Here is a 9,088-nt window from a genome sequence, read left to right on the forward strand (position 1 = left end):
AAAGGGGTACTATGCGGCCACAAATAAATATTTGAGGAAACTAATAATGCGCAGGTTCAATATATATTTCCCCTAATTGAGTCCCCGGGCTCCGTACTTTTTTCATAGAACAATTCGGAAACGATATTAAATACAGACAGTTTTCTTGGTGCTTTTATTTTGATAGTATAACCCGGAAGTTGTTTAATATGCATTAAAGCTTCCGGAAGTAGCGTATCCTGTTACTTCAACTAGCTCTGGCTGAATATAGATCATTAGGCATAAAATGTATAACTAAACAATTCAGATAGTTTTATCATCGCATATTAGATGTTCTAGCTTACGGATCCAAGAAGAACGATTATACGATGTAAACTCAGAGAATAACAACTAACTGGAGACGCGGTGAATTTAATCCAGGTGAGATGAGCTGGCTGTTCACATGTCATTTTGATATCGTTATTTGTTATCTTTGCACATAACTGTTTACATGTGATTAATCACAGCGCCTCCATCACTGGTTCACTAACTGACCACAGGTTTCCTTTCCGGACCGCAGATTTAAAGGTTTCTTGGGGGAAAAATAAATAGTTTGTCAAATTGTTTTTGGTATTATTGGAATAAGTTCTTTACAGGTGCTGTTTATAGAATTAGAATATCATGAAAGAGTGGACTTATTTTAGTAAAAAATAAAATTTGTATTTTATAGCATACTGATTCATCACACACACACACTCGTTCTGCCATCGTAGTGAGGACCATGTGTTGACTTGAGTGTTGACCATTGATTTTCAGTCATTTTCAACCCTTTCTCTCCCCTAACCCTAAACCTAAGCATTACCAATGCATGCCTCACCCTAACCCTTACCAATTGACACCTTAGCCCTAAACCTAACCATTAGCAAAATAGCATGTGAGGACCAGCAAAATGTCCTCACTTTGCAATAACTGGTCCTCAATTTGATGGTGAAATTGGAAAAATGGTCCTCACTCTGAGGGCTAGACAGGTACACACACACACACACACACACAAACTTGCCTTATTATCTTTGTGGGGGATTTCAATTGACTTCCATTAATTTCTACAGCCTAACAATGACTCTTACCCTAAACCTAACCATTAAAACTCAGTTTGTCTTGAATGTCACCCCTGACCCCAAAACAGCAATATCCAGGCACAGGGGTGCAATTTCGATTCCTGGGTCTGCATGGAGTTTGCATGTTCTCCCTGAGCATGCGTGGGTTCTCTCCGGGTACTCCGACTTCCTCCCACAGTCCAAAAACATGACTGTTAGGTTAATTGGTTTCTCTAAATTGTCCTTGAGTGTGTGCGTGAATGGTTGTTTTTCCTGTTTGTCTCTGTGTTGCCCTGCGATATTCTGGCGACCTGTCCAGGGTTTACCCCGCCTCCCGCCTGTAGACAGTTGGAGATAGGCACCAGCACCCCTCATGACCCTGCTTGGGATTGGTATTAGGGTTGGTATTGGCAGTAGGCCACTCACACCGAGCCTGGTTCTGCTGGAAGTTGGAAGTTTTTTTACCTTTTCACTGTCACTGCATGCGAGATCCTATTCTCAGAGGTTGGAGCGGTCTGCTGCTCTAGTCAGCGTTAACCAATAGGGAGACATCCTACATCATTCCTTATTAGACCCCACCCAGGATGTTCATGTTCCCAGGACTCAAAGCTCTGTGAGCTCAACCAAAGATAAGGAGCATCAAAAGCAAAGTTTTGAGAATCTCAACCAAAGCAGTTCTGACTTGCATGAATAAAAGTTTATGATTTGCAAATAACTTTTTCTCTTTGTGAGAAAAATTGAGTCATTTAAATTTAAGAAATAGCTTTTAGACAAAACTTCCCCCACCCAAAAATATAGTATTACAAAAAAATGTAATTTAAATTTCAAAAGTCTTGACTATAATTACCAAAGAAATGTCATTAAAATTTCAAAAGTTTTGACCACCATTTATTTTGTTTTCATTGAAATAAGTTTTTGTTTGTTTGAATAATATTGAGACAAATTGATCTCCATACTCCAGAGCAGCCATCCTGTCCTGTGAGCCAAAGAAGATAGCAGAGTATTCAAATACTAATTTTTTCCTCACTTTATACTGAAAGGAAGTTATCTGATTTTTTTTTTATGACAAAAGAGTGTGAAAATTGTTGTTTTATTTTGTTTTAGTAATTCTCCTTGCACAGAACAAGTCACCAAGGACACCCGTCTAGGAGAACCACCAGGAAATCCGCTCACTGCCTCTTTTATATTGAACTGAAATAAAAATATGTTCTTTGGAATCTGATTGTGTAGGTTACATCATGGCTGATGACCCTCAGAGAAACTTCCGCTCTGCGTATTATGAAAAAATGGGCTTTAGAGGAGTGGAAGAGAAGAAATCACTGGAAATACTTCTTAAAGACAACCCGCTTGGTAGGAAACACTTTTCAGTCTGATTGCAATTCTAACATTTCCTTTTGCTTGGTTAAAGACCATATATCGTAAACTGGGTTTGGTAGTTTTTACTAAAAAGTAACATCACTTTTTGTCGAACTGGATGAAAGATGCATGTTTAAGTGGTAATCATTAAGTTTGTACAACTAAACCAAATTAATAGTTTTGTGATGATTGATCTCAGTTGCACCTCTATTGTACGGTAATATTGATTATTTTAACTGTAACAGCCACCTCATTCATGGTATTAACTGGCCACACCCACTGCCAAAAACCCAGCAAGTCTCCACCACTTCAAAATAAACCCCCTTTCCTCTAAAAGCCATAGGATTTAAAGCCCAGGGGCTTGCATTACCTTGGTAAAAGGAATCATGGGTAATTTGTTCACGTGCTTACCCATTGATCAGAAAGCTAATAGAACAGCATTATACGAACCTCTAGCTTTTATGCATGGACCCGACTTAAAGCATCTTTTATCCATCAGCTCACAGCAATTGTATAAGATGAGCAGAAACCAACAAGTGGTGGAAACCGATTCCTGTTTACTTGAATTATTTGTTCAAATGAACATTGTGTTTTAAAAAAAAAAAAAGTTTTACATCAAATACTGAAGAGATAGCAAGCTGTCTACTCCATTATACATCAAAGCATATCTCTTTAACCTTTGACATGATTCTTACAGTACTGTATACAAACTGCTGGCAGCGATATCTGATACATTCTACGCTAGAAAGCTGCATTGAAATCCTCTTTATTAGCAGAACTAATGGAAACTATAAAGAACGGCAATTCATGTTTTATAGGCCAGAATTGATGGACCTAACCAACACAACTGATTAGTTTTATTGTTTTGCAGATCTAGAGAAACTCAGTACCTTCAGTCAGAGGTTCCCTCTCCCCTCCATGTATAGGATTCACGTTTGGAAAGTGCTGTTGGGTAAGGAAGCGCACCCACAAATTCACCTTAATGTCCTTTGGCTTATAGGTTTATACCCTCGTTAAAAACAAAGGAAATCATTAAAAATACACAGAAAATTATTTCTTATGAAAGAGGTGTGAGCCAAAGATGTAGTCTAATGGCAGAAATATATCAGTCTGAATTGACTCCACATCATTCTACACAATTACTTAATTCTGTAAATGTCATCCTCCTGTAAAAGTAATCTGATATATCACCTTATTAGACTGTATTTATTTAGAAACACTTTTCATTAGCACAATATAGCCACTGCCTACACCTTAATTTTGAAGCAATGCAGTCATAAAAGGATTTAACTAGACCCTTTCTTATTCCAGATGATTTCAGATGGAAAATAGTTCCTGGATCTTTCTATAAAGGCAGGAATTTTGGCAGTTCACTCTTCAAGAACAAACTAGCTAAAGACATCATCACTAATCCTTTAAAAAAAAGCAACTGTTTTATAGTCAGGAGGGGCTGGAAGGCCATTTTAAAATGCCCTTTAGACCTCATAAAAAAATTTAAATTTTGTTTTTTCATAGCAGATTGGACAATTTCCCATTTTTTTCGAACCTCACAAAATTAAAAAATCATAATCATTTTGTTCTCAGACAATGCTTACCGTATGCCTGCTCCAAAGGCCCTCAAGTTACAACCGTCTAGATAACGAAAAGCCGTCATATTTTTAGGGGGTAGGGTATAGATTTTTCTATAACTTCTTAAAAAATAAACTTAGAGAGGTTGGCAATAATACCATTGAAAAGCTAAAAAAAAAATCCCTACTAGTCCAGGTAAGAAAATCTACAATTTGTTTTTTTTGCATATATTTGTACATTACATATTTAAAAAAAATATGGCAAGGATTAAAACATTAAAAATTGTATAGCTTTTTACATTAACAAATTGGAAGTTGTGTTGTTTTTGTTCTGCCTTGTTCTGAAGTTGCTGCCATCTTTGCATCAAAATTCATAATAAAAACCCAAAATCTGTGATTTATGTAATTTAATGGATACAACATGAATAAAGAAAATACCAATATCTTTGTACAAAGTATAAACAAAACAATAACTTTATTTTCATCAGAGTTGAATTCTACATTATGATTTTTTTATATAATACAAGATTAAAAAAAAAAAAAAAATGAAAATTTCTTTTTTACGGGTATTTCTTTTAAAATATGTAATGTACAAATATATGCAAACAAAACATACTGTATATATCTTTACATGGACTAGAAGAGAAAAGTTTTAAATGGTATTATTGTCAACTTTGTAAGTCTATTTTTTAGAAGTTATAGCAAAATCTATACCCTTCCCCCTAAACATATGACAGTATTTCGTTATCTAAACTATTATAACTTGAGGGCATTTGGGGCAGGCATAAGCATTTTCTGAAAACAAAATTATGATTTTTGAGTTTGAGAGGCTTGAAAGAATGGGAAATTGTCCAGTCTGCTTTGAAAAAATAAAAATAAAAAATTCTGAAGAAGTCTAATGTCCTTTAAATCATTCAATAAAAAATGGAAATTTCTTTTTGTTTCACACTTATGTAAACAAAATGACAAATAAAAAGTCTGAGGCTAAGTCTAATAAAAAATGAAGACAATATAACATATTTTTCACTTGTGAACATTTAAGATTTATTCTGGAATTGGACCTGGTGAGGAATTAGAGAAAATACTCGGATCTGCTTCTGAAACTCTACAGTTATTGATGAGCATGTTAATCTTTTAATCATGATAGGTAAATTGATCAAATATAGCTATAGTTCATTTAGAAAGGGTTTTGCTTAAAAACCTCTCTAAAAAAGAACTTTGCAGCGTCACCTCTAAATGTCTATATAATGATAAAATCAGTCTAAAAACTAACAATAGAAGTTACAGCTGCTTAACATGACACAATAAAATAGTGAATAGTCTCCCTATTCCTGCAGGAATCCTTCCTCCTCACAGTGACTCCCACTCTTTGGTTGGAGGCTACAGGAAGGAGCAGTACCAGGATGTCATGACTGCTTTGACGGTGATGAGGTACATCAACCCATCTACACCCTCCACTCACATCTACCTGCGCATGTTCCAGCTGGAGAGCCAAGTTCTTCCACGATGCTCTGAGATCTTACCGCCGGTAAGATAAATTCAAGTTAGAAAGATGATAAACTTGTGTAGTTTTCACATAATTAAAGCCGACTCCTTCCATACTTGTAATCTTTTGCTTTTTTAGTGGCATGCTGAGTTATAGCCTGCTGAAGCCAGCAGTTTCAAAGAACCATCAAGAAAATATTAACCAGTTAATTGGAGCTATTTCTACCTGTAATGGTAGAAGGAAACCTGATATATTGGATATTTCATGGGAATGGGTTATAATATAGCACTGTTGATTATATAGGAATAAGCTAGAATATAACAGTATTCACAAGTTAGTGGCTGCTATCCTAATAATTTAAAGAAGTAAATAACTAGTTGATTGCATACACTTTAAAATGAATAGAATGTTGGAAATGCACAAGAATGTTGTTTTTCTTTAGCTTTCTTTATATAGCTTACCAATTAGGGTGACCAGAAAACTTTCAGCGTGCTAAATGTCACAATAACTTTTTTATCATATCTTAAATCAGACATTTGCATACGATTACAATGTAATTTAGGGAAGCTCAAAAAGAGATGTGCTGTTATAATAAAGGATTCTCAGCAGCATAATTCAATGTAGCGGGCTGCTATACTGAATAAGTCCCCACTATGCTGAAATCCAGACCACTATGTTCGTTTTTTGAGTATGTTGACCTATTTGCACATCTATGTAAGAAAAATCTCTGTGAAAACGGGGGATCTCACTCCCTTCAGCCTCTGTCATCGTCTCAGCCTTTGAAAGCAGGGATGAAGTGACTAGGTTCAGAAGGGTTCTCAAACAGTTGGTGTATTATGCCTAAACAACCCATGGGTTAGGTTTTTATGTTTTTTCAGTTCAGTTTATTTATATAGCGCCAATTTACAACACACGTCATCTCAAGGCACTTTACAGTTCAACCTGATCATACAGTCAAATTGATTCAAAGTTTTCTATCTAAGGAAAAACCAGCTGATTGCATCGACTCATTGACTCAAATGCAATCCCTCACACTAAGCATCCTTGTAGCGACAGTGGAGAGGAAAAACTCCCTTTCCCTAGCCAATAAAATGCAACATTGCTGCAGCGGTACTCTGCCGCCTTACAGCAGCTGCAGCTGGATTAGAACAATGTCTATTGGTCAGTCTGATATGGCCTCCAACATGGAGAGAAGATTGAAATCATAAATGATTATATAAGGTATTTGGTGCTGGTCCTTAAGGTCTCTGAATAGGGTGTGTAACATTGGTTGGACTGAAAATGGCATATTTGCTGTTCTATGGTCGGTTCAAAATGGTGGCAATTTAGATTTTTGCCAAAATCGTTCAGCCCCACTTTCAACTGTGTATGTTAAAAAGTTGAGCCTGTAAATAAAGACAATTTTGTTAATAGCTAATTCTGACTGCAACACTTGATTTGCCTCTCCAAAGTGTTACTATGTTGTATTTTCAGGATGAGCAGAATGAAGACTTCCTGGCCATCAGCAGAGCCATGGAGGAGATAGTTGATGATCCCATCGACTGCTATTGGCTGATCAAGTGTTTCATTAATCAGTTCCACACCAAGTTTGGAGACTCGCTTCCTCACCTTGTAAGTGTTGTTAGTTCCAAGCAAAAAGAAAAATGCTGTTAAGCTGTAATATATTTAGTTTGTTTTTGAAAATTGAAATGCTGCGATTAAAATATGTGATCCACTGATTTATCGTTGTTTTAAATGCAGTAAAGCTTGTCCACAAATCAGATAAGATGGCCGAGTTTAGGCTAGGCTAAATTTACAAACATGCTTCAAATAATAATTTCCTTTCATAACATTTAATTACAAGTTACAGGGTTAATTTAAATTATTATAGTGTATCTTAAAGTATCTCTGTAGAGATTTTTATCTTATCGTTTTGATCAGGAACAAACTTCTTGGTTAAATTAGAATAATTTTAAATGGGGCATGGTCGCATGCCATGACTAGCTTAAAAAATACATAGCATATAAAAATCTTGACTACCAACTATGCTGTTGTACCTTATTGAAAATTATGCACAGCTGATGCACATATGACAAAAATCAAGCTGGTTAGGAAGGCGGTGGTACAGGTTAATGTGCCATTTTGACCTATGGGCTTAAACCAGTAAAGACACTTCAGCTATGGTAGAGGTGCATCAGTGGTCACCATAATAAGTTGCTATCCAATCAGTGCTGGCATCAAGGAAGCAGGAAGCAGCATTCTTCCTAGCGCCAGTGCAGTTAGCATAGGGACCTCCTGATGTCCCTAGCCGCCACTAGGAGTAAATGGTTTCCCACAATCGTTTGTGACAGACTGTATAGTCAGCCCACCTCAGGGAGTTTAACAAAAATATATTATTTCCTGACATGTACTGTGAGGTATGCTAATAGCACACCTTAATGTTTTGTAAGATCTTCAGCTGTTAGGTACATTTATGTGACTTATTTTTTGTAGTTCTTTTCCTGTTGGCTGTAGTCCCAATTTGTCCAGCATCATTCCTGTGCGTGTCCTTTATTTAATGACACCTGTAGGACTGAAGGCTGTCTGGGTGTAGCACAGCAGTCTGGAGAGTTCTTACTGTTCACCCTTTTAAAAGGGAAGGGACAGGAGCTAGGAGATCATTTGAGGTATCTGGATCGAGCCTTGGACCTTTGTCTTCCCTCAGTCTATTCACACCATTTCCTATTATACCAGTTTTTAAAAAAAGGCCAGTGTACCAACCATAAATCATCATGGCTTTGTCAAGCTGCTACCTACCTATGTTAAGCAGGAAAAACACTAATACAAACTGAATCCAGAACTTTGTATTGCCTACCTGGAATGGGGGACAATAGTTGAATAAACTTTTGGCTCTCAAAATGGTGTCTGTGCCCTATTTGTTGGTACTCGCCGATACCGATACCACCATTTTAGTGCTGGATCGGGGCCCCGGCCGATACTGGTATCGGTGTAACACAAATTTAGGGTATTTGTTAGTTGCTCAGTCATCTATTTAGATAAAAACAACTATGAAACATGTCAGATTTGATTCTGTTAACATTTCTTTTAAAATAAGGATTGATATTTTAGAATGCTGATGACTGAATTTATTTTTTTTTAAGGCATACCCTTATAGAATGATGGGTTTTCATTGAATCAAAGGAAGAACTACTTAGTTTGTCTCGTTTCAGCCTCTGCACTGTATTGTTGTACAGTTGGGTTAATTCGGTACTCTTCACCCAATATTTGTCAAGTGCATCTGTAACAGTGGTTTGGTCTCATTTAAGCTCTAAGGCAACAATCTGACTTTAAAATTAGTTTTTCTTTTGATGCTTTCTTATATTATTGTCTCAATAAAAGAAATGTCACAAAGGTCAGGGAACTTTAGGGGTGCAGTTTTTGAATGATTTCTTCCCACCACCATTTTTATCACCCGACGGTTGATGTGTTTGAATTAGCTGGTGAGCTCCTTTTTTTTTCTTTATATACTTCTTGCTGGATAATTTATCATACAGGCATTTATGCTGTTGAATAACTGAAGCTCACTGACTTAGACATTAGTTAGCTAAATGTTGGCATCAGTTTTAAGTTATTTTTGAATCTGTCGGGGTTATTCCGTTGCAGCC

At 36.4% G+C, this 9,088-nt stretch overlaps 1 protein-coding gene across 1 annotated transcript in view; it reads left to right on the top strand.

Moving 5' to 3' along the window:
• The first annotated feature begins 199 nt into the window (after positions 1-199).
• Positions 200-9,088, top strand: part of tbc1d7 (TBC1 domain family member 7) — a 10,282-nt gene continuing 1,393 nt past the window's right edge. The window contains exons 1-5 of the mRNA XM_015371936.1: positions 200-399; positions 2,286-2,405; positions 3,283-3,363; positions 5,317-5,507; positions 6,939-7,076. Coding sequence (XP_015227422.1) covers positions 2,294-2,405; positions 3,283-3,363; positions 5,317-5,507; positions 6,939-7,076 — 522 coding nt within the window. The 5' untranslated portion in view covers positions 200-399; positions 2,286-2,293. The remainder of the gene's footprint in view (positions 400-2,285; positions 2,406-3,282; positions 3,364-5,316; positions 5,508-6,938; positions 7,077-9,088) is intronic.

The sequence above is a fragment of the Cyprinodon variegatus genome, unplaced genomic scaffold (assembly GCF_000732505.1).
Source record: "Cyprinodon variegatus isolate N-32 unplaced genomic scaffold, C_variegatus-1.0 Scaffold67, whole genome shotgun sequence".
NCBI lineage: Eukaryota > Metazoa > Chordata > Actinopteri > Cyprinodontiformes > Cyprinodontidae > Cyprinodon > Cyprinodon variegatus.